This window comes from Octopus sinensis, linkage group LG5 (assembly GCF_006345805.1).
Source record: "Octopus sinensis linkage group LG5, ASM634580v1, whole genome shotgun sequence".
In the NCBI taxonomy this organism is placed as follows: domain Eukaryota; kingdom Metazoa; phylum Mollusca; class Cephalopoda; order Octopoda; family Octopodidae; genus Octopus; species Octopus sinensis.
Genome location: NC_043001.1, coordinates 89,066,465 through 89,092,971, shown reverse-complemented (window position 1 = coordinate 89,092,971; position 26,507 = coordinate 89,066,465). Strand labels below are relative to the sequence as shown.

The 26,507-nt window shown below is 37.1% G+C and overlaps 2 protein-coding genes across 3 annotated transcripts in view; one reads left to right on the top strand and one right to left on the bottom strand.

Moving 5' to 3' along the window:
• Positions 1-12,381, top strand: part of LOC115211810 (leucine-rich repeat transmembrane neuronal protein 4) — a 38,323-nt gene extending 25,942 nt beyond the window's left edge. Inside the window, exon 2 of the mRNA XM_029780516.2 lies at positions 10,477-12,381. Coding sequence (XP_029636376.1) covers positions 10,488-12,260 — 1,773 coding nt within the window. The 5' untranslated portion in view covers positions 10,477-10,487 and the 3' untranslated portion in view covers positions 12,261-12,381. The remainder of the gene's footprint in view (positions 1-10,476) is intronic.
• Positions 1-26,507, bottom strand: part of LOC115211809 (anoctamin-10) — a 251,375-nt gene that overhangs the window by 198,161 nt on the left and 26,707 nt on the right. The gene's annotated exons all lie outside the window — the stretch shown is intronic.

Genomic DNA, 26,507 nt, shown 5'->3' with positions numbered 1-26,507 from the left:
AAATTAAATATTAATTTTTACCAGTGGTCAGCATGAGTAAAAATGTCCATAGACTGCAAATATTATTATATTATATGTGTGTATAAAAATTATACATGAAGGGAAAAACCACCAAGTGGTTTTCCAACACACTAGAAAAGGGAGTTAAATCCCAAACCATGAAAAAACTATTATTTTAGTACATTGAATGTAGGCGGGCAGGACAAATTTGAGAGAATTCAAAAATGATTAGTCATTTCCATACTTAGTGGCTTTTCCCTTTGTTTATAATTTTTACACACACACACATACACATAGGGCACTAGTACTCTTTTGCATCAAATTTAAGTTTCACTTTGCATTTTACTTCCTTCATTTGCTTTGTTTTATTTCTTGTTCATATTTTTATGCTTTTCACTTCTTTAAAAAAGTCATATAGCCACTATGGTCACTCAACTTATCCAGCCTATTTCTTTTAACTCTTTTGGTACTCTTTTTCTGTTGACATGCATTACTTTAGTGTCAATTAATTTTGAAAATAAGATTGTCTATTACATAGGCGTAGGAGTGGCTGTGTGGTAAGTAGCTTGCTTACGAACCACATGGTTCTGGGTTCAGTCCCACTGCATGGCACCTTAGGCAAGTGTCTTGTACTATAGTCTCAGACCAACCAAAGCCTTGTGAGTGGATTTGGTAGGCGGAAACTGAAAGAAGCCCATCATATATATATATGTGTATATATATATATATATCTATATATATATGTATGTATGAGTGTGTATATGTTTGTGTGTCTGTGTTTGTCCCCCCCCAACATCACTTGACAACCGATGCTGGTGTGTTTACGTCCCCTATAACTTAGCAGTTCGGCAAAAGAGACTGATAGAATAAGTACTAGGCTTACAAAGAATAAGTCCTGGGGTTGATTTGCTCGACTAAAGGCGTTGCTCCAGCATGGCCACAGTCAAATAACTGAAACAAGTAAAAGAGTACTTTCGCACATACACACACAATCAACTTTTATTATCAGGATAACAGTTGTCATGTGATGATTTTGTTTACATATAAACAAGTCTATGCAGTGGTCAACAGTGCAAACTAAAGCAGCATTTTTTTTATTGTTAAATTCAATGAAATTAAATCAAAGGATTTCTTATATTCTCATAGACTCTCAAAGAATATTGGAATTGCAGTTGTTGTACATGTTTGACAAGTGACTAAAATTGCAGTGGAATGTGTCAGTAGATCAAATTGTGCAACAAAAATTTTGACATTTCATGAAATAAATGGAAAGGGATTAATGTAATAATTTTTCTGATTTTAGATGGTTAAAATGTCTCTTGCATGATGTAATTGCTTAGAATATCAAAGATCTGGAAATCAAACCTTCAAGGGCTGTAAAATGTGTAACTTAAAAAAAAATCTACAAACCTCTTAGTAAGCCTTCCTTATTTATGTAATTTAGGATATCATGTTTCTACGAAAGATTTTTTATAATACTATCTCCCTGTATTAGAGAGTGTACCATAATAGGGACAGAGTAATTATAATTTCTTATATAAACATAAAGCCTCACATATTCTAGGGAAGGAATGCAGTCGATTGGAATCAGTCCCAGTACTTTGATCAACTCCAGAATGTTGGAAGATCACAATTTTTTGTGTGTCTGTATAATAATAATAATAATAATAATAATAATGAAATTATTGTATACAGTGTTCAGGTGCACCACAACTTGTCAAAAATGTGTATAAAGCATATGCAGTAATGTACAAATGCCTGGAAAGTGAACAGTGAATGAATCAGATACATGCTTGTGTGTGTATGGAGGGGAAAAAATCAGGTGTAGTGTTGGCGAATCTCAGGAAGCATGGAAGTTTTGAAGGATGCAGTGCTCCGACAACTAACAACTGATGTTGGCAGTTTGTTCCATACTTCAGCAACTCTTTTTAGATTTTTTTGAGACTCTATAGTTAAGTTTGCCTCCTAACCACATGGTTTTGGGTTCAGGATATGAACTCAGAATGTATCACAAGGCTTTTTGTTCATTGCTATTAATTCTGACATCTAACATGCCATTAATAATGTTTGCAAAGACATTAACAAAACTGACCCCAATATATTACTGGTAGTTACTTTCTATACTTTAGGGCAGTAGTTCTCAACTGGCATCCATATGACCCGAGGGGGTCCATGCAAGCAAGATAGTAAAATAGAGATCCACAGTAGTATTCTAAGGTTTCATGGAAAAAACAGCTAGATCAAGTTAATGTGTGGAAAATAAAATAGGAATTTGGAAAGCAGTATCTATAAAACTAGTTTTTAAACATCAAATAGCTATGGAGTCCACCAGAATAAAATTGCAATCAAAGGGGTCCATAGGTAAAAAATGGTTTTGAGAACCACTGCTCTAGGGGGTTGAAAGACAAAGGCAATATTAGCAAGGTTTGGATTCCACCTACACCTCTCTCAAGGTTTGGATTCCACCTACACCTCTCTCAAAGCCATAAAAATAAAAATGGAGACTAATTAGCTGAATAGATAAGGTATTAGACAACCAACTAATTGAGTTCAAATCCACTCCTGGTGTTCTGTTATCATATCTCTAGTCAAAACATTTCATTCTACATCAGTCTACTTTCCTTTCAGAAATAGACACACAAATGAGAAGACAAAGGGACACAAACACACTCTCAAACACATGTAATCATATATATGCATGTACCCACACAACAAGCTTCTAACAGTTGCCATCTACCAGATTCACTTATGAGGCATTGGTCAGTACTTTCTCAAAGTGCCATGCAGTGGGACTGATCCTTAAACCATATGGTTATGATGTGAGCTTCTTCTCCACAGGGCCATGCTTGTGTATCTGTCTGTTTGTCTCTCTCTCTCTCTCTCTATATATATATATATATATATATATATATATATATATACACACACACACACACACTAGTGGAGGCACATGGTTTAGTAGCTGAGGTGTTGGACTCATGATCATAGGACTGTGGTTTTGATTCCTGGGCCAGGCAACATGTATTCTTGAGCAAAACATTTCATTTCACATTGCTCCAGTTCACTCAGCTGGCAAAAATGAGTAATCCTGTGGTGGACATGGAAACTGGGAAACTGATCCTATGTGTCTATATGACTCCAGAAGCATCTCTAAACTACTGGGTTGAATTGCAAGGTTTTGGTGTGTCATTATGAAGTCCACAGCCATTCCAGCTCTAAAATTTAAAATCTGTTATTGTTACTAGAATCTACCCATCTATGATAGAGGCATAAAATGACAGACGGAGCAGTATGTGTTGAGAAATGTGTAAATGGATTACTGGATGATGTCTTAGAGAAATCACATTTTTGTTGGTGGTACTGCATTCTATTGCAGCTATATGACATGTGTTTGTGACTAAGTGACGTGATGACGATTCACTTCCGAACTGAATTAGGCTCCCAGCCTCTGTATCATGAATGGTTATGTGGACCACTCCTAACAAAAGCCAGAGCTTCCTTCGACCACTACATAGAAAGTTTTAAGAAAAAATTTTATTTAGATATACTTTTATTTTATATGTTTACACTATTTTACTCTTGTTTATATTCTTATACATTCAAAGTTCACAAATTTCTTTATTTAAATTATGAATCAAATTCCTTTCAATAATATCAATATGATTACAAAACTTTTTTGTAGATGATATTTTCTGTTAGGTCAACACTAATTTTCAAATTACTGGAGTCTGTTGCTCTACTCATAGCAATGTATAACTGGCTGTGTGTAAACATCAGAGTTAGTAAAAATACACCTACATGATCTAAAGTCTGGCCCTGTGCCTTGTTTGCTGCGAATGCACGAGTGGAATCTTTAGGGTTGCAAAAATCAAACTAAGACTTACCTCTCCCTGTTCTATGTGAATAATGTTTGGATGTTCTGGTGCCTTGGGTTATTTTGACTGACAAAACTGAGATGTAAACAACAGCTGCTTCGATTAGCCATTTCAAATCCTGCTCAAGACTGACACACTTCAATAACCACTAAATAATCACATGCACTATATACTGACACACACTTTTTCCATTTTATTTTCACTATTAACTGTCCTTGCGAATCCCTTCGTATCAATGATGGAGCCACGAACTATACAATGAAAATCCAGAGTTACTTGTGGTCGGTGGATTTTTAATAAAAATGCAAAGGTGGTTTATCAATTCAAAAATTGATATTCACGCAATAATCGTACTTCCTGATTTTTTCATGCTAAAAACCTTTCTGGCAACTGCCTTTGTTATCCCAAAAAATATTGTAACCATTGGTCCAGCTGTCTAGCTGTGCATGAAGAGGGAAAAGACAAAGAGACAGACAGATGGACATGACACCCATTATAGTAAGATAGCAAATCTTCCCACTACGATGGGAAATAAAGGGATAGTATTGCAAATCTATATGGGGGTGGGGAATCCAGAGTTAATCCCTGTCTCAGGAATTTTAACAAAAAAAAAGAAAAATTAAAGGTGATTTATTAATACAAAACTCAGTATCCACTAAATAATCATATTTTTTCACAGTTTTTCCACTAAAAACCTTTCTGATTATCTCCTGCATAATCCTGAAAAATATCGGTCAAACGGTCCAGCCGTTTGACCATGAAGTGGGAACAGACAGACAGACGGACATAACGCCCATTATAGTAAGAATTTGTGCTTATAGCCCATGTAAGCCTTCTTGGATCGTCCACTAAAGATACACTGACATCCTATGCAGAGTGATAATTTGATATTTCTTATCTAATTAACACTAATATTGGGGCCAAGCCCTGGAACTACTTATCTCCTTGGTATATTTGGTAACATTGACATTACAATGCCACTACTTTTTTATTGTTACTGGAACACACCCACTCTTCATTTAACATGAGGTCATTTATGTCCTTTATATGAGAAACTGACATTTTTACCTATGTCTGATGTGTCATGTGTTAATATACCAACTATCTTGTGATGCTATCCTTTATACATTTAAATGTTGTATAATACTTAAGATTGTTAATTAACTATAAACAAATATTTCTAGCTTTGTTCTAAAGTAATTTTAAATTTATAATAATTATAATGTATAATTAATTAATTCAAATGTTCTTGTATGTTACATAATTTTTTGTTGTCTACCTTTCCAATACCAAGTTACCTGATAATAATAACCTGTAAAATTACATTATAAAAACTTTCTTTTGTTTCCTTTATTCTAACTATTATTAATGCACACAGTCAGACACGCCCAAATGTTGATATATCTTCACCACTAACAAGCTAGTAGTGTCTTCTATTATATTTAAGTAGACACACACATAGCCAAACGTGATTATATTTTCACAATTGTAACCTAGTGGTCTGCATGCTGGCATCAACTACTGTTTTAGAATGATATGGTGACACTAGATAATGTAGTTCTAGATATACATTCTGTACTTAAAAAGACAAAAAAAAAATTATGCTAACCCTCAGATCATAGGTCTACTGAGTCACAGCTCACTTGGACTTAACTTGGTGGCATTATCAAATTTTTTATTATTTATGTGCCCTTTTCAAGCCTAGCCAGGCTCATGGGCCCGGTTTTCCAGTTTCTGTGGCGTATGCGACCCCCCCCCCCAGCTGGACGGGACACCAGTCCATCGCAGCGTTACCCAGGAAACAGGAAGAAAGGGTGAAAGAATACAACTGGGATTGCCACCAACCCCTGCTGGAGCTTTAGGTGTTTTTGCTCAATAAACACACACAATGCCCAGTCTGAGAATCGAAACCGAGATCCTTTCACCATGAGTCTGCTGCCCTAACCAATGGGCCATTGCGCCTCCACACATCATCAAATACTTAAATAATTAAAAGAATCATCATCACCATCATCATCATCATCATTGTCATCATTACTTTAATATCCACTTTCCTATGCTCGCATGGGTCAGGTAGAATTTGTTAAGGCTGATTTTTCTGTGGTTGGATGCTCTTCTTGTAGCCAACATTTATGTGTTTCCAAGTAAAGTTATATTCCCTCATCACCAGACATATTTTTCATGAAAGACCAGGAACAAATGACACTACTTACTTGTATTATTATGACACTTGCTTGCAACTATTAGACAATGCCGAGCTGAGTACATACACACACACACTCATACGTATACATGAAGGGCATTCGGTTTCTGTGTAACAAATCCACTTTCAAAGCTTTGGTTATCTTAGAACTATAACAGAAGATACTTAGCCCAGGCGTCACACAATGAGACTAAACCTGAAACCATATGGTTGGGAAGTAAATTTCTTAACACAAAAGTCTGCATTGTTAATAGTTTCACGCAGTAGATTTGACTGCACACATTTCTTTATGTTCATACTCAGGTGAACTTTATTAGGTGATTTTCTCACTGGCACAATCATATTATATTTGAAGTAATGACGTTATATACACCCACATAAACCCGTTTTATCTCCAGTTAACGTGTTTGTTGGTTTTTTACTCACTGAATCATGTCAGTTGTATATGGTCCAGTGAGACTGAGTCATGTTGTTTTATCTATAGAATTGAAAGTATGGTCCAAAATAATAATAAAAATAATAATAATAATAATAATAATAATGACAAAGCTGTTACCCATTAATGGTTAGTGTCTTATGGTTTAAAATCAGAAACAGAAGGGTTTATCATAGCAGCCCTAGATCAATGCCTACCTATAAGGAACTACCAGGCCAATATTTTAAAGAATGGCAGTAGCCCAACATGTCGTATATGTAAACAACAGAATGGAACCACTGATCATGTTGTCTCCATGTGCAATTTTCTTGTGCCTACAGAGTATCTCAACAGGCATGATAGAGCAGCACAGTATATTCACCAGGTAATTTGCAAAAATCTGGACCAGCTCCATGATAAAAGCTGGTGAGAAGACAAACCACCTCCAGTGCTTAAAAATGATCACATTCAAACTGACAGAAAGATAGATGCAAATAGGCCAGACGTTATATTGAAAGACTTCAGACAAAAATCATGCCTCCTCATTGATATGACTGTCCCAATTGACACAAATGTATCTGCCAAGACCTATCAAAAACTGAGCAAGTATAAAGATCTTAAAATAGAATTTGGAAAGGGGCTGATTCCTACCTAGCTCAGACACCAGGAAACCCCAAAAATGCAGAAATTCAAAAGATAGTGCTCATGGGGACTGCTTATATCCTACATAAAATACTGTCTATGTAATCTCAAATTTTAAAACAAACTTATAATTTTCTTGTTTTCTTAAACATTCTCTAGAACAATACTATGTGCAAAATCAAATATATGACACCTAGGCATAATTCCAACTTGAACTTCTAACTTGTTGTCTCTTGAGATCTCTGGCTGAGACTTGGAGTCAACTTGTACAAATTCAAAGCAAATCCTTTCTACTATAGGCACAAGGCCTGAAATTTGAGGGAGAGGGTTAGACAATTACATTGACCCCAGTGTTCCACTGGTAGTTATTTAATCAACCTCAAAAGAATGAAAGGCAAAGCTGACCATGGCAGAATTTGAACTCAGAACATAGTGATGGGTGAAATGCTGCTAAACATTTTGCTTGGTATACTAATGATTCTACCAGCTCACCACCTTAATAATAATAATAATAATAATAATAACCTTTTCTACTCTAGACACAAGGCCTGAAATTTTTTGGGAGTGGGTGGGGGGCAGTTGTTTAGATCGACCCCAGTACACAACTGGTACTTAATTTATGGACCCTGAAAGGAGGAAAGGCAAACTCGACCTCAGCAGAATTTGAACTCAGAACATAGCAATGGGCAAAATACCCCTAAGTATTTTGCCTGGTGTACTAATGATTCTACCAACTCACTGCCTTAATAATAATAAGAAGAATGATAATGATAATAATAACAATAGTAATAATTCTTTTTTAAATATTTCTTTTATTGCTACAGAGCTTATACATGAAGGGGAAATTACAAAATATTTGCGTTTGCCATTTTTAATTCAATGATGATTTTTATGATGATGCTCAAAATATTAACATTTATTAGTGGTTATGTGTGTATGTATATAAGGTCAGTCCATTGCCCTACCTCCATGCACATACACACCTCAATAGGTTATGTAAGCTAACCCGATTACTACCACCTGTATCCATATCTGATATCCAGATATTGAAAGATAAAATATTAAAACTATGTTGTTGTTGTTGACATAAATAAAACTACAGGTGGTAAATAGTTTGGTTGTTGTCTTGTGGAGCTAGTCCTTCCTAGTCCAAAGCCTCCAAGTTCAATCTGGGTGTGTCACTGATGTCATTTATTAATAAATATCTCACGCATGCATGCACACACACACACAAACATATTAATTGGCTCTGCTATCCATTGTTTGTTTACAACTTTTGTCTCTACATAGTTATACGTTTGTATGAGGTCAGCACAGTTGTATGTATTTGTGTACAAGAAATAACTTATAACTCTATGACAGTGGTTAAGACCTTCCTTTCTAAGCATGTAGTTTCAGGTTCAGTCAGTCCTATTGAACGGAACCTTGGCAAGTGTCTTCTACTACAGCTTTAGTTGGACCAAAGCCTTGCAAGAAACTGAAAGAAGCCCTTCATATATATATATATATATATATATATATACGTACACATTTGAGTGTATGTATCAAAATGACAAAGAAACAAAACAAAAAAGAATCCAAGATCTTTCCCAAGCCATAAGCTCATAAGGGTGATTTTCCGGATTCTGTGGCATATATATTCCTCCTGGATGGGATGCCAGACTGTCACAGGATTGCTCACAAACAGAATGCATTGCTTGGTTCAGGAATCAAAACCATAATCTTATGATCATGAGTGCAACATCCTAACCACTAAGGCCATACTCTTCCACACACACACACACACACAACCATATACACAAACAAACACATATAATGTGTTTGTACCAGTGTTTCTCCTTGCAGCATATCATGGTGGTTGTAAATGTACATCATTTGTTTTCTATCTTCCATGAAAACATGTCTGATCATGGGTAAATATTACTTTGCTTAGAAACTGGTGAGGGTTGACAATAGGAAGAGCATCCAGCCATACAAAACCTATGTCAAAAAATTCTGTCTAACTCATGCAAGAATGATGATAATAATGTTAGACGCTAGTATTTTCCCACACGATTGGAAAGCAAACTGCTTGAACACACAGCCATGCTTGTATTTCTGTTTGAAAAACAATTGCTAATTCATAAGTAAATGTAGCATCAACAATCCAATTAGAATACTTATGTGGTGAGAAAAAAAATCAACATTAACTCAGTGACAAATGTTTTAATTACTAAGCAAGTATGGGGCACAACTCTTGATTTGTTTTAATTTTATTAGACCTTCTCAGCAAAGCATAGACTTCACTGTGCAAGTTAGAATAACGATGCAAGAATCACTAAGTAGATAAACAATATTGAGACTCAATTGTTATGTAGGACGTATGGGACCCAGTGAATTATGGTAGGCACATATTTTTTAACATTCTCCTTCCCCAATTTCTTTTCCATAAATTAAGACTCTTCTAACATATCCTCTCTCTGACTTCCCCCTCTCTTCCTCTCTGTTTATATATGTGTGTGTGCACGTGAAGTATTGAAGGCCAATCTCAAGTTGCTGAGTCTTACGAAAGAGATGACAAAGGACTGAGATATTTGGCACTTTTTTGTACTCAAGAAGATTCACTTACCACAGCAGAATTGATATCCTAAAACTACCTTGATAATGCTTATCTGAGATGGGCTCTACCCCAACTCCATCCTCTCTGCCCCATCAGCCTTTTCACCCCATGTTTCATCTCTTAACACTCATCACTTTTTTATCATCTGAGAACAGAATAAGTACATACTACATCCCTCCACCCACTGGCTTTCTCAGTAACCTTTCTTCCCTGCCCAAAACCACTTCCATTTCTCATTATCTTCCTCTGCCTAATAATCATCTCCTTTCTATGTCTTCTTGACAATGATAGATAATATTGTCTGGAGTGGAACTGACCATTAAAGCTAACTGGTCAAAGACGTCTTCAGCAGAGCAAGATCTAATAAGATCAAAAACATGTCTGTTACTTCTGTTAATTTGTTTCAAAAGCCAAAATCCAGTTAAGTCTCTCTTGCCAACTCTGTTGAAACATAGCAATCAACTGATCTTCCTGCAGTTATTTCCCTTGTTTGCTGAGCTTTTGATTTTTAGATTTTAAGCACATCTTCGAGGAGATTTTATCTACTAATTACTTTGATAATCTGGTTTTCAAGTCATTGTATTACATATGTGAAACTCTTATAGTATTTACACATAAATGGTAATCTGTAATCATTTATTAATAGCCACTGTTAAGAACTAATTTATTAATTAATATAATAGATTTATAATAAAAAATAATAAATTCAGGTCTTAATACTGTTTTTTGTTTTATTTTCTAGAAACTTGGGTGATGATCAAATCTCTATCATACTATTTATTCTTCATTGTGTTTCTGACATATACAAATGGCTGTCCCACTTCCTGCAGCTGCTCTGGCACTGTGGTGGTGTGCCAGAGTGGGTCATTACAAAACACAGTTGCAAAAGTGCCGAAATCTACACAGCAGCTGACACTACAGGGCAGTAAGATGCGTGGTGATCTGAAGCAAAGCTTTTCTCGTACTGAATCCTTCAGTCAACTCAATAACTTAACTGTAACAAAGTATTACATTTCTCAACTTTCTGAGACAACATTCCAAGGCATGGTGAACTTACAGTATCTTTCATTGACACACAATGATATCACCAATGTAGACAACAAAGCCTTTGAAGGACTCTCGAACCTAATTCATTTAGATCTGTCTCACAACTTGATTGCAAATATTGATGATATTTTTTACACCTTACATAAATTAGAGTTTCTTGACTTGTCGTGGAACCAGGTTTATTCTCTCCCGAGTGGTATTTTTAAGTCTCAAGGTAAGCTGAACACTTTGATCCTTGATGGGAATAACATGCAGAATATTTACAGCTACAGTTTTCAGTGGTTGCGCAGTTTGCTGCATTTATCACTTAGTAACTGTCAGTTGTTTTCAATAGCAACGGATCTGTTCACAATTACTCGTAATTTAATAAGCTTGGACTTGTCAAGTAACGGACTGACCAAACCTCTCATGCTGAATATCCTTCGCAGTCTTCCAAATTTGAGGACTCTTTCTTTGTACAATAATACCATTTATAAACTAGAAGAGAACCAGTTTTCTGGTATCAACCTTGATACTTTGAACTTGTCTCGGAATAATCTTCGACAGATCTTTGATGAGACTTTTAAATACTTCAACACTAAACATTTAGATTTATCACTGAACTCAATTGACCATTTAGACAGTGGCTCTTTGCATCCAATGGCACCCCAGCTTGAATATTTAAGCTTATCTGGAAATCCTCTCCAAAAACTTCCAGTTAATGCTTTTACAGAGTTATATCGGTTGCGAGAACTGAATCTCTCTGACTGTTCAATAAACAGTTTGAACCAATTTGAAGGACCCAGAAGCCTTCAGAAATTAGATCTTTCTGCTAATAATCTCAAAAATATCCCAGAATCAACTTTGCGTATATTTTCCAATTTAAAATGGATAAAAGTTGATAGGAACTCTTGGGTGTGTGACTGTCATATAAGAGGATTCCGTAACTGGTTACAGAATCCAACATATTCTCGAACGTTACAGTGCTCAAATCAGTATCAATCTGATGGGTGTGATTTTCTTCAGTGTGAGATTCCATTAGGTCTACATGAGCGCCGCATTAAACAGCTTACAGATGAAGAGATTTCCAAGTGTGATGTCGAGTTGAAGAACAAACCAGATTCTAATACGGTATTAATCATTGCAATAAGTTGCAGTATTTTTGCAGTTGTTGTTTTCATGGCTTTAATAGTTCTCTGGAAGTGTGTTTGTAAAAAAAATGGCCCAAATTGGCTGTGCAACCGATCTGCAGAAGATAGCAGTCATTTGGAAAAATCTGAGAAACGAAGAGCATTTCAGGATCTCGATATTGGGTCCTTGAATGAGTCAGACCGAAGTTTCAATGTTAGGAACTATTTTAACTCAATGGTTCAGAACCCGTCCAGTTTAACCCAAGAAACTCCTCCTTACTCTCAGAAAGACTTCAATTCCAACTTGGGCTCCCAGACCTCTCTTTACTCAGTGGTAAGCTATGCATACGGCAGAGAATCAGCTGTATAGACATTAACACTTCAGTACATTCTAAGAATTTTATTTTTCTACATCAATTTTCTACACAGGACTTTATTACATAATTATGAATTACAGACAAAAAAAAACTAAAACAAATTTTAATCTCTCAGGTTGTTGTTTTCGTTTTCTTTCTTTTTTTTTTTGTATATGAAGGTTTTTATATAACTTGAAGGTTTGGTATTTTGTAATCAATAAGGGAAAGGCTTTCAGCAACCTGTCCCAGTGGATAGTGAAAGAATTTTTTTAGCAGCATGTCTTTAATGTTACTGGGTAATCATTTTCTTGGTCTGGGGAAGTAGTGTCATATGTAAGGAGGTGTTATTTACTGTATATCATTGTCACTCTCATGTTACAGAAAATTGCATCTTTGGATACTTTTGAGCCATATTCTTGAAAATAATGCCTTTCAGTTATTTATTTAACTGCAGCAAGCAACTTGAAATGTAAGAACATCAATTAATTGAAAGGAAAAGTAAGTAATAAGCATGAGGACATACAACTATTACACATGACACAATAGCAGACACACACACACATTCCTGTATCCTATATGGTTAGACATGGAGTACCAAATTATGGGATAGACTAATGTGTGGAATATGAACCAAGTAACAGTATTAATAAAATACAAAGTATATGTTTGGTATTTAAGCTTTATAAAACATACACATATTTCAGTAAATCAAATGACAAGATGACACAGTAATTTGGTGAGTTGATATTATCTTATTGATTCACCTTATCAGTGTTTTGGCAAGAAGATATAAAGTATTGTGTTAAGTTTGTTCGATATATTCTTCAATATGCACACCATCACCTGAATGGTGAAATACAGGGCACAGGTAGTAAATACATAAAAATTGATGTGAGAGATGCAGAGGAGGCTATGCCCTTTCATACTCATGCAGGCAGATACAGATGCTCATAAGCATTCACAATCATTCACATACATATACATACACACAACAGAGAGGAAGGAAGAAAAAGAGTTAATTCCAAACACTGCAGGCTCAAATGTAGAGAACAGCACTAACAACAATATTATCAACTACAGTATGAACAATCACAGTCATAAATCAGAGGTAAAGAGTGTCACTATCAAATAAGCTGTGTCCATCATTTCCAATTTTCCATGAAAACATGTCTGGCCATGGGAAAATACTACCTTACTTAGGAATGGGTGAGAGTTTACAACAGGAAGGGCATTCAGCTGTAGAAGATCTGCCATGACAAATTCTGTCTGGCCCATTTGAGCATGGAAAAGTGGTCATTAAAATTATGGTGATGTGAGCCTTGGGCAAATGAAAAAAAAACAAGAAAACTTTAGAAGTGGACTATTACAAGATGAAGTTGCCAATTCCTGACCTGCATAGTGTACATTACATAAAACTCTGTCTGAATCAATTTGCCTAACTGTATATTAGTACGTCAAGTAGAAACTTCTCACCACTAAAAACAGGAGGAATGCTGTGCAATTAATGAGAGCTTTTGTTAGCTCATAGTGTTGGCTATATGTCCAGTGGACTCAGAGAAGATGAATTGTCGGAAGACCTGATTCACTCTCACTTTGAATCAAGGTCCTTCCTTCCATCCATCTTCTCCACCTACTATTCTTGGAAGGCTTGAGGACTCTAAGGCCTTCATAGGATCCTGTCAGAAGCAACCAGCATTACACTTTCCTGCTAGATTCTCAAGCATGACCAATGGAGACTGGATATTATCTGGTCAGCTTACTCATGGTCTACTCTTAGATTCTTTCAGTTAAGCCAGCCAGTAGGAGACCTATTTTGCAATCTTTTCCTGTGGCATTCTGACCACATGTCCCCATAGTACCAGTGCTATGGCCTTTCAATAAGGAAAAGTAGCAGCTCACCTTGGAGAAACTATCCAATCTTGCCGAGTAATGTTATTCCAGAGATCCTGTGACAAGCTGGTGAAGCTAACAGAAATATTGGTTTCAAATTTTAGTACAAGGCCAGTAATTTCAGGTGAGAGGTTAAGTCGATTACTTTGACCCTATTACTCAACTGGTACTCAGTTTATCAACCCTGAAAAGACAAAAGGCAAAGTCAACCTTGGCAGAATTTGAACTCAGAATGTAAGCATTTTGTCCAGTGTGCTAACAATTCTGCCAGCTCACCATCTTTGAACTAACTAATAGAAATATTAGTGACACATTAAATTGTTTCTGATGTTTCGTTACATTCTGTTGTGCTCAAAGTTCAAATCTAGCTAAGGTAGACATTGTACTTAATTTTTCTGGGATTGATGTAGTAAATGCTTTTTGCTGCTTAGCACTAACGAGTCCTAAGTAAGTAGAGCCATGATCAATAACATTCCAACTAAACTTTTCCTATTTTTTCCAGACATTGTTTATCTAAGAATACCTTATCTAACGCATCTTTTTTCTTTATGGTAAGTTGTGATTTGAGAAAGATTTGGTTGCTATTTTTAACAGTTTGAGCAGCCATTTATAAATTTCCTCATTTGCTAATGCTGTAACACAGTAGGCCATGCATGAGTCTCATAACTATTTCATATAATAAGTATGTGTCAAATAGAGAGGTTGATATCATCACCATCATCACCATTTATTGTCTGCCTTCAATGCTGGCATGAATTAGACAATATGACAGATGCAGGCCAGGCAAGAGCCTGCACCAGACTTCTGTGTTTGTTTTGGCAGGGGTTTTATGGCTGGATGCCCTTCCTAACACCATCTAAAACCTTATCACAAATGCTGCGGCCTTGCAGCTGTTAAAAAGTCATTTAAATAAATAAAAGATGATGACAGAAATGGTTAAATGCTAGCTTTAAGCCTTAACAGTATTTAGCTTCATCTCTCTCTTTGTAGTGTCAGATCGAACCACCATGATGGGGTTAATAAAAGTCTGTAATAGGATTGATTCTAGCTTCCCTTTCTGCTGTCTGTTGCCCCAAGCCATTAAAGAGATTATTTCAGGAAATTATATCTGGAAAAGCATTAATTGTACCCTGATTTTAAAAGGAACACATGTATGGCAGTATAGTTAAGAAGCTCACTTTGCAACCACATGGTTCTGGGTTCAGTTCCACCAGTCAGCACTCTGGGCATGTATATTCTATAACTTTTGGCTAACTAATGTCTTGTGAGTGAATTTGGTTGATGGAAACTTTGAGGAAGTCCATTGTATACATTCTTTTACTTGTTTCAGTCATTTGACTGCAGCCATGCTGGAGCACCACCTCGAAAGGTTTTAGTCAACAAATCGACCCCAGGGCTTATTTTTTTTTAAAGCCTAGTACTTATTCTAACTGCTAAGTTACAAGGACATAAACACACCAACACCGGTTGTCAAATGGTGATGGGGGACAAACAAAGACACACACATACATATGACAGCTTCTTTCAGTTACCAACTACCAAATCCACTCACAAGGCTTTGGCTGGCCCAAGGTTATTGTAGAAGACACTAGCTTAAGCTGTCACACAGTGGGACTGAATCCAGAGCCATGTGGTTGGGAAACAAGCTTCTTACCACACAGCCATGCCTTATGTGTTGTGTGTGTTTGTGTTTGTCCCCCCACCACTGTTTGACAATTAGTGTCAGTTTGTCTACGTTCATGTAACTTAGTGGTTTGGCAAAAGAGACTGATGGGATAAGTATTAGAGGATAATTTATTTGACTAATTCTTTCAAAGCAGTGCCCCAACATAGCTGCGGTCCCATGAATGAAACAAGTAAAAGATATATATATATGTGTGCAGGAGTGGCTGTGTGGTAAGAAGCTTGCTTCCCAGCCACATGGTTCTGGGTTCAGTTCCACTGCATGGCACGTTGGACAAGTGTCTTCTACTATAGCCTCAGGCTAACCAAAGCCTTGTGTGTGTGTATACATACATGTATATATATATATATATATAATGTATGTATTTGTGTGTCTGTGTTTGTCCCCCACCCCTTCATCACTTGACAACTGATGTTTACGTCCCCATAACTTAGCGGTTTGGCAAAAAAGAATGATAGAATAAATATTAGGCTTACAAAGAATAATCCCTGGAGTTGATTTGTTTGACTAAAGGCAGTGCTTCAGTATGGTCACAGTCAAATGACTGAAACAAGTAAAAGAAAAATTATATGTGCTACCTTTTTAGGATGCCTTTTTTCAATAGTGAAACAAACAAAAATAGTCACCGGTAATAATTTCAAGTTTTTTGGCACAAGGCCAGCAACTTTGGGGAAGGAGGCAAGTTGATTATATTGATCCCCAGTGCTCAACTGGTACTTATTTTATTGACCCTGAAAGGATGAAAGGTAAAGTTAATCACAGCAGAATTTGAACTCAGAATGTAAAGACAGACGAAATGCCACTTAGCATCTTGCCAGGCATGCTAACAATTCTGCCAGCTCGCTGTCTTAAAATAGTCACAAAGAATATTAATTGTTAGTTTGACCCATTGAACAGTATTCAAGTCCATCGTTCAGTGCACGTTTAATGTACCAACCACTCAGACATATTAAACAATTATACATATATATATGTGTGTATAATATATACACAGCATTATTGATCCCAGGGTTGTTTACTGTTAACAAGAGAGTGGAGCAGATGAACAGGTGTTTTTTGTTTCCTTTACTTCGATTCCAGTTGTTATTGGTTTCTGATAAATAGATCAGTACATTATAATTGCAAGTTATTGAACTATATTTAGTATTATATACAACAGCGAGTGATAGTAAGAGAACTTCAATGACAGTGTCCTGGATAAAAACGAGGAATATAGTTGGTTATTGATCAATTTGGAATGTTAGTAGGTGATAATGAGACACTGCAGTGGGTGATATCAATAGAAATAAGGACATTATGGAGTGCTAAGCAGATGAATATACACTGAACAATATGTAATATTGATGGATAATTTAGTACAGCATGGATCACTATTTGAGTAGTGAATAGCAATTAGTAGATATTGTAGGAAACTAGCAAATGCTATAGACTGAGACAAGGATTTTGTCTGTCAATGAAGCTGTATTTGAAGTCATATATTTTCTGACAATAGGTCCTTGATATATATATATATATATATATATATATATATATAGTAGAAACAGTTGATACGGAGGATAGAGTATATTGGAAACTTTATCACAACAATCATTTTGACACATCCAGCATGATCATTGTGATAAATAAAGTTTCCACTATACTCTATCTTCCGTATCAATTGTTTCTACTAAACCCAATGTACACAGAGAAATTCCTAATGTAGATCCAGCAATGATTGTGCAATTACTGTGGACAACACCAGGTAGCCATATGCAGTGAATGTGCTCTGCTGGCATACTACTAGGGACATACCCAAAGCACAGTTTAAATTTTAAATTTAAATCTAAACTTGAATTATAACTATATACATAAATATAAATATAAATATATATATATATATATATATATATATATTTAAAAAAAGGAGATGTCGAACACGAGTGGTGATATATAAAAAAGGAAATGAAGAAAATGCTGACAAATAATTGAAGTAATTTAAGTAATTTAATTAGGTGAAAGTTCTTTTTACCGGTTGCGCATTTGTTATGCTTATCAAAATATAAAAGAGAGATTAGAGTCTGTCTCTTATATGTGAAAAAAAGAGGCTCCAGAGTTGTTTTGGATTTGCTTGGTTTCGCGCCTAAAATTTGATTGGTCATTATGAAGGGGTCACGTGAATGTTTGAATGGAAGTTGGTGTTGGGGTAAGAAAAAAGGCTCCAGAGAAGTTAAAATTGGCTAGTGTCCCGCCTAAAATTTCTTATTGGCCATAATAAAGAGGTCACGTGAATGTTTAGAATTTTCGAAAATAGTGTTGTTGAAAATTCTTATTGTTCAGGCTGGTCAGTAGACGTCATGTGGATATTTTAAATAGCTTTTTAGCGCGTAGTTAGGGAGTGTATTTTCCGCTTGACTGGATAAGTAAGTTCGTTTAGAACAGGGAGAGCTGTAGTATGTATGTGTGTGCGCGCGCGCGCGCGTGTGTGTGTTTATATGTATGTTGGGGCGGCGCGTGCGCGTGTGTATATGTGTATGTGTGGGTACAATTTTCAATATTTATAGTTCTGCTGGCCTTGTGCCTGTATCGGGAAGCAACGTATTTGTGTGAAGTCAATATTTACAGCCATTTCCAAAAAATAGTGTTGGATGTTTTGCACCCGTATTCAATTATGTGTATGTGTGGAACCATATATTTGTGTGTGTGTCATGGTGTAATATCTGGGTAAAGGTGTGTGTAGGGTGTGTGCAGGTGTAAGTGTGTTGTTGTGGGTTCGTGTTAGGGGCATGTGTTTAGAAGTGGTCTGTATTTATTAATAAGGTGGGATTCCATGGTTATTCGCTGGGTATGAGTGGCATTGTCTTTAAATTTGTAGAGGGGAAGATTCTAAAATTGGGATGGAGTTGTGCGGCACAGGTATCAATATGTGCACTAAATGCTATTTTTCTATATTCCTGTATTTTTATTTGGGATCTGTGGACAGTCATGCGTTGGCGGAGGCTATTTTTTGTTTGGCCTATGTAGTGTTCATTACAGCCCGAGCAAGTTAAGACATATACTAGGTTTTCTGATGCGCATGTGAAGTTGTGTTTTACTGTGAAACGTTGTCCTTGTTTAAAAAGGAATTCCGGACCTTCTATTAGGTTGATGCATATACCACAGTTGGGTCTATTGCATTTGTTTACTGTGGGTTTAGTTGTTGTGGTTGGCAGTACTTTGGCATTTGTTAGGATGGTTTTCAATGATTTGGGTTGCCTTTTGCTCTTTATGATTTCGTGTGTTAGGAGGATTTGGTTCATTCTATGGTCCTTTTGTAATACAGGAATGTTCTGGAGGATGGTGTCAAAAGCTTCATTGTTGAGGGGGTTGTGTGTAGAGATGTATGGTAGAGTATGGGGTTTCGATGTAACAGGTTTAGGGCCAGGTCCCGCTTGCGAAACCCACCGCCTTAGCAACTTCATTGATACCCTTCTCAAGCCGTTCCTCAAACACATTAAAAGCTACATAAGGGACGATCTAGATATGCTCAACCACCTCCCCAATACACTTCTTGCTGAACAAACCCTGCTAGTAACATTCGATGTAGTCAATCTTTACTCCAACATCCCCCACAACCTAGGAATAGAAGCTATCCAATTCTGGCTGGATAATTACTCCAACGAACTCCCACACCGCATCAAAAAGGAATTTATTTTAGAAGGACTCAAATTCATCTTAGAGAATAATTTCTTCACCTTCAACAACAAATTCTACAGACAGAAATCAGGGACGGCAATGGGAACGAAAACAGCTCCCACTTACGCCAACTTAGTCATGGGATACCTGGAAATCACCCTCTATAATAACGTTCTTAACCAATTTGGCACCACTCTCCACACACACATAGAGAAGAACTGGAAGAGATATCTTGATGACTGCTTCATCCTTTGGCCCGAAACCGTCGAGAAGCTTAACGAATTTCACACTCTTATAAATGGGCTCAACACAAACATTATTTTCACAATGGAATACAGCCCTCAACAAATTCCCTTCCTCGACATCCTCATTAAAATTCACAACAAAAAAATAGAAACAGACATATACTACAAGCCCACAGACTCCAAGCAATACCTCCCTTTCAATTCATGCCACCCTAGACACGTTAAAATAACATTCCCTACAACTTAGCCAAGAGAATTTGCACTATAGTCTCCAATAAAAACACCCGTCTCTTACGTCTACAAGAACTCAAGGGCACATTAACAAGCAGGGATTACCCCACGTCACTAATTGACAATGGGATCCAACGCGCCCTAAAACTCAGCACGCAGGAACTTAGACGCCCTAAACCTGTTACATCGAAACCCCATACTCTACCATACATCTCTACACACAACCCCCTCAACAATGAAGCTTTTGACACCATCCTCCAGAACATTCCTGTATTACAAAAGGACCATAGAATGAACCAAATCCTCCTAACACACGAAATCATAAAGAGCAAAAGGCAACCCAAATCATTGAAAACCATCCTAACAAATGCCAAAGTACTGCCAACCACAACTAAACCCACAGTAAACAAATGCAATAGACCCAACTGTGGTATATGCATCAACCTAATAGAAGGTCCGGAATTCCTTTTTAAACAAGGACAACGTTTCACAGTAAAACACAACTTCACATGCGCATCAGAAAACCTAGTATATGTCTTAACTTGCTCGGGCTGTAATGAACACTACATAGGCCAAACAAAAAATAGCCTCCGCCAACGCATGACTGTCCACAGATCCCAAATAAAAATACAGGAAGAATATAGAAAAATAGCATTTAGTGCACATATTGATACCTGTGCCGCACAACTCCATCCCAATTTTAGAATCTTTCCCCTCTACAAATTTAAAGACAATGCCACTCATACCCAGCGAATAACCATGGAATCCCACCTTATTAATAAATACAGACCACTTCTAAACACATGCCCCTAACACGAACCCACAACAAACACACTTACACCTGCACACACCCTACACACACCTTTACCCAGATATTAACACCATGACACACACACAAATATATGGTTCCACACATACACATAATTGAATACGGGTGCAAAACATCCAACACTATTTTTTGGAAATGGCTGTAAATATTGACTTCACACAAATACGTTGCTTCCCGATACAGGCACAAGGCCAGCAGAACTATAAATATTGAAAATTGTACCCACACACATACACATATATACACGCGCGCGCGCCCCAACATACATATAAACACACACACGCGCGCGCGCGCGCACACACATACATACATACAGCTCTCCCTGTTCTAAACGAACTTACTTATCCAGTCAAGCGGAAAATACACTCCCTAACTACGCGCTAAAAAGCTATTTAAAATATCCACATGACGTCTACTGACCAGCCTGAACAATAAGAATTTTCAACAACACTATTTTCGAAAATTCTAAACATTCACGTGACCTCTTTATTATGGCCAATAAGAAATTTTAGGCGGGACACTAGCCAAATTTTAACTTCTCTGGAGCCTTTTTCTTACCCCAACACCAACTTCCATTCAAACATTCACGTGACCCCTTCATAATGACCGATCAAAATTTTAGGCGCGAAACCAAGCAAATCCAAAACAACTCTGGAGCCTTTTTTTCACATATAAGAGACAGACTCTAATCTCTCTTTTATATTTTGATAAGCATAACAAATGCGCAACCGGTAAAAAGAACTTTCACCTAATTAAATTACTTAAATTACTTCAATTATTTGTCAGCATTTTCTTCATTTCCTTTTTTATATATATATATATATATATGGACTTGAATGGCCCAGTGGTTAGGGCAGCGGACTCGCAGTCATAGGATCATGGTTTCGATTGACAGACCAGGCATTGTGAGTGTTTATTGAGTGAAAACAGCTAAAGCTCCAGGGGGTAGTGGCAATCCCTGCTGTACTCTTTCATCACAACTTTCTCTCACTCTTTCTTCTGTTTGCCTGCTCGCTTAGCCAGCGGGGTGGCGTCATTTGAAGGCTAAAACAATGTGAAGCGCATTGTGACCAGCGATGTGTAACAATATCTGATAGCCTGGTCAGTCATGGTGGTATATATTATGCAGAAAAGGAGAAATAATCTGCCAAGCTAATTTGATGAAGATGCCTGACAGAAACTAACAGATTTGAAGGAAAACCAAAATACCAGTAGTAATCCTACAAAATGGTAAGTTTGATGAAAAAATAAATAGAAATTTAAAGTTTGGTTCCATCAACTCTGTAACATCACTGTAACATTCAGTTTTGTTTACATAAATATTTTGGACCTTGCTACCTGGTTTTAATCTTTACATATTTAATATTGCAGATGGATGCTGACAGCTCCACAAAGAAGTGCAGATTTCAAAGTAAATAGAACCTGTGGAAGTGGGAGACCCAAGAAGACATGGAATAAAGTACTGAAGAACAACCTGAGGATACTGTACCTTTCAGGCGAGATGACAAAGGACCAAGATGCCCGGTGCCTTGCTGTACTCAAGAAGACCTGCACTCCACAGCAATTATATTTCTTGGTAACATCTAGTGATAATACTTAAAGCTAGGGAAGTATCATTACAAATGATGAAACTCATAAAGTGATGAGGAGAAGAGACTCAACAAAGCTGTGGGCTTTCTTCCAGTGCCTGAAGCCTGTATTGTCCAACTCCTTCACTAATCAAGGCACCAATCTCCATCTGAATATATTTACCTTCATGCTGAACTATGTCTGGGAGAAATAAAAAAAGATCTGCAGAATTTAGAACTGCAGATGGCTTGCACAGACATTGCCTTAGGACCAAACTGAATTCCTCAGCATGAACCCACATCATGATAGTAGAAGTCAGGAAAAGGCCAGGCTGAGTAACCTACAGGATACCATTGTTGTGAGACAGGAAGATGCTCAGCTATATGTTATACATTCCAGAGACCAGAGAGAGCCTCTCTTGATTGAAAAACAGAGAGGAGGTGAAGCAGACCTGGCAGATTTGGGCCTGACCTAGGAGAAGGTTCATAATAAAGCTTATAATTGTACTGGATAGGGACCATTTGTTTTCTGATGTTTCACAAAGAGTGGAAGGATCTACGACTAAAGTCTTTTAGAATATCAAGATATTAACGAGACTTAACAAAGCAGGCATGTAAACACATTTAATAGTTTTTGTCTTTATGAGACATTGCCAGGAGAATGTTGAAAAATGATCTGTTAGCTCTGTTTGAACAGGCCCATGTGACAGGTCTGAGATATTCATTTGGTCATTTTTTGCCTGAGCTTCATTTGGTCAATTCTAGTTGTAAACATCTCATTTTGACTGTAAATGCTTCCTAACATTTTGGAGCTTCAAATATGATCCTATTTTTAAAAATAAAGGAGAATTTGATCGATTGAAATTTGTTGTTTCATCGAACTAATTATAAGTGCTTACGTTCCTCTCCTTAACTTTCAGATTGTGTATGTATGTATGTATATAGGTAGATCTCATGGCTTATGCCAGGGGTGTAACCAGCCCACTTATGTGTACCTTTCCTTCATTGGACACTAAACTCTGCTTGCAAAGACCTGTTGAGGAAATCGAAACCAAATTCGATGACTGGTATCTGTGCTAGTGGAGTGCTAAGAATACCATCTGAGCCAGAGCAACAAACTGGCTTCCGTACCTGTGTCACGTAAAAAGCCCCATTCAAGCGTGATTGTTACCTGCGACACCTTACTGGCACCTGTGCTGGTGGCACTTGAAAAAAAAGCATTTGAGCGAGGTCGTTGGCAGTGCCGCTGGACTGGCTCCTGTGCAGGGGGCACATAAAAAGCACCATTTGAGTGTGGCCATTACCAGTACTGCCTGACTGGCCCTCGTGCTGGTGGCACATAAAAGTACCCACTACACTCTCGGAGTGGTTGGCGTTAGGAAGGGCATCCAGCTGTAGAAACTCTGCCAGATCAAGATTGGAGCCTAGTGCAGCCATCTGGTTTGCCAGACCTCAGTCAAATCGTCCAACCCATGCTAGCATGGAAAGTGGATGTTAAACGATGATGATGATGACGACGACATACAACACTCGTCCACGGTAAAAAAGGTTGCAAGGGAAATAACTCCTGCAGTGCCTTGATCCGTTTCTTTATTTGCCCAAACATTTAGTCACCTGTCACAGGTGACAGAATCTTGTTAGTCGATGGTTCGTGTTCTGACATGACCTCTGCACTGTGTTTCTAATGAAGAACATTAAACACTGTAACATTCCAGTCCACAGTGAATGTCATTTACAAAAAATTACTGGCCTTTGTAATATCAACATAGCTATTTAGTGAACATAAGTTTTTCTTACAAAAATAATTTTGTAAATGTGATAATGCTCATAACGTATTGTCCATTAGCAGCAGCTGTTTCGCCTCATGTCAGACCTCATCTAAAACAGACCAATAACAAAATTTATCATGGATAAAATTTCTACTATAGGCACAGTGTCTGAAATTTTGGGGGAGGGGACTAGTTGATTACATCAACCCCAGTGTTCCACTGGTACTTAATTTATCCACCCCATAAGGATGAAAGGTAAAGTAAATCAAGGCAGAATTTGAACTCAGAACGTAAAGACAGATGAAATTCCGCAAAGCATTTTGTCTAGCATGCTAATGATTCTGCCAGTTCGCCACCTTAAAAATATTGACAATAACAGTAATAATCCATTTTACTATAAGCACAAGGCCTGAAATTTTGGGCAAGGGAAGGTTAGTTGATTTCATTGATACCAGTGCTCAACTGGTGCTTATTTTATCAACCCTGAAGGCATGAAAGGTGACGTCAACCCCAGCAGAATTTGAACTCGGAGTATAAAGAGCCTGAAGAAATGCCACTAAGCATTTTGTCTCAGGTGCTAAAGATTCTGCCAGCTTTCTGCCTTAATGGTTTCAAATTTTGGCACAAGGCCAGCAACTTTAAGGAGAGGTAATCAGTTGATTACATCATCTCCAGTGCCCAACTGGTACTTGGCTCGTCAACTCTGAAAAGATGAAAGGCAAAGTTGACCTCAGCAGAATTTGAATGTAAAGAGCCAAAACAAAAGTCACTAAGCATTCTTCCAGCTCACCACCTTAATAATAATAATAATAATAATAATAATAATAATAATGAGCGCTCAGAGAGTGCAAACCTCCACCAAGGCAACACCAGTGTCCTCTCAACGATTAGCCAGAGATGATTTTTAAAATGAGAATATCTGAAATAAACTCGACTTCTCTCACAAACGAGAATACTAAAAATGAACCTGACCACTCTCAAAAATTAAGTAAAAAAACAGGAAAAATAATCCAGAATCTTTGTCCAGTACCGGATCTATCCCCAAATCTAATCAGTTTGTGTCAGTCATGAGGCCAAACATCCCTGAAAGTTTCATCTGAATTCATCCAGCAGTTCTGGAGATATCTTGTGCCTGGACAAACAAATAAACGAACAAACACAACTGAAAACAATATCTCTGCCTTTGTTAAAGAAGAGGTAATAATCCTTTCTGCAATAGGCACAAAGCTTGAAACTTTGGGGGAGGTTAGTTGATGACATTGACCCCAAAAGGATGAAAGGCAAAGTCTACCTTGGTGGAATTTGAACTCAAAGCATAAGGTGAGACAAAATGATGTTAAGCATTTTGCCCGGTGTACTAACGATTCTGCCAGTTTGCCGCCTTAATAATAATTATAATAATGATAATGATTGAGCTTATTGTATACAGTGCTCAGATGCATCACAACTGGTTGGAAAAAGGTAAAAAAGGGGTTTAGAAAGCAGCAATAAGTCAAAGAAAGACAGCAATGGTAGTTAAAAGTACATGCCCAGTAGACATACCAAACTACAAAGACAGAAAAGTGAACTGTAAAAGAATCGTGAAGAAGAAGAAAAGGTGCATAGGCACATCAGAAATAGTGTTGGTAACTTTCAAGAACCATGGAATTTTTGAAGGATGCATTGTCCAGACAGCTTACTGGTGTGGGTAGTTTATTCCACGGTTTAATAATTCTGAGCTTGAAAAAATATTTCTGAGAATCAGGTGCGCAGCTCTGTTCTTTTTATATATTTTATAAGCATGTTGAAAAGTGATAGAGGTATTGAATTAATAATCATAACCAAAGTTGTTGTTAGATAATATATAGGTAAATACATACAGCAGTCTTGCACGGTAAAAACGTTGCAAGGGAAATAACTCCTGCAGTACCCTGGCCGGTTTTTTTTTTTATTATTTGTTCAAACATTTAGTCGGGAGTGACAGGTGACAGAATCTTATGTTATTCTATGGTTCATGTTTTGACATGACCTTTGCACTGTGTCAAGAAATACCAAAATACAAAGACAGAAAAGTGAAAAATAAAAGAATCGTGAAGAGGAAAAGGTGTATAGGCCTCATCAGAAATAGTGTTACTAAGAACAGAGTTGCACAACTTTTATGCAAAAGAGAAGTAGGGTGTAATTTGAGAGATTTGGCTACTACTACTACTAGCAAGTCTAACGGTTATGTAGTGGTCCCCACATTGGCTAATACAAACATAAAACAGTAAGGTGTGATTTGTATGTGAGTTGGCAGCTATTTTTAGCAAGTTGAGCTACCCCATAGAAGTTTCCCTTTTGGTTACTGGCACAAAGCCACTTCTCTCAATACTACTCCTCCCTCAGTTGTGGATTCTTTGTCTTTGTCTTGTGGGG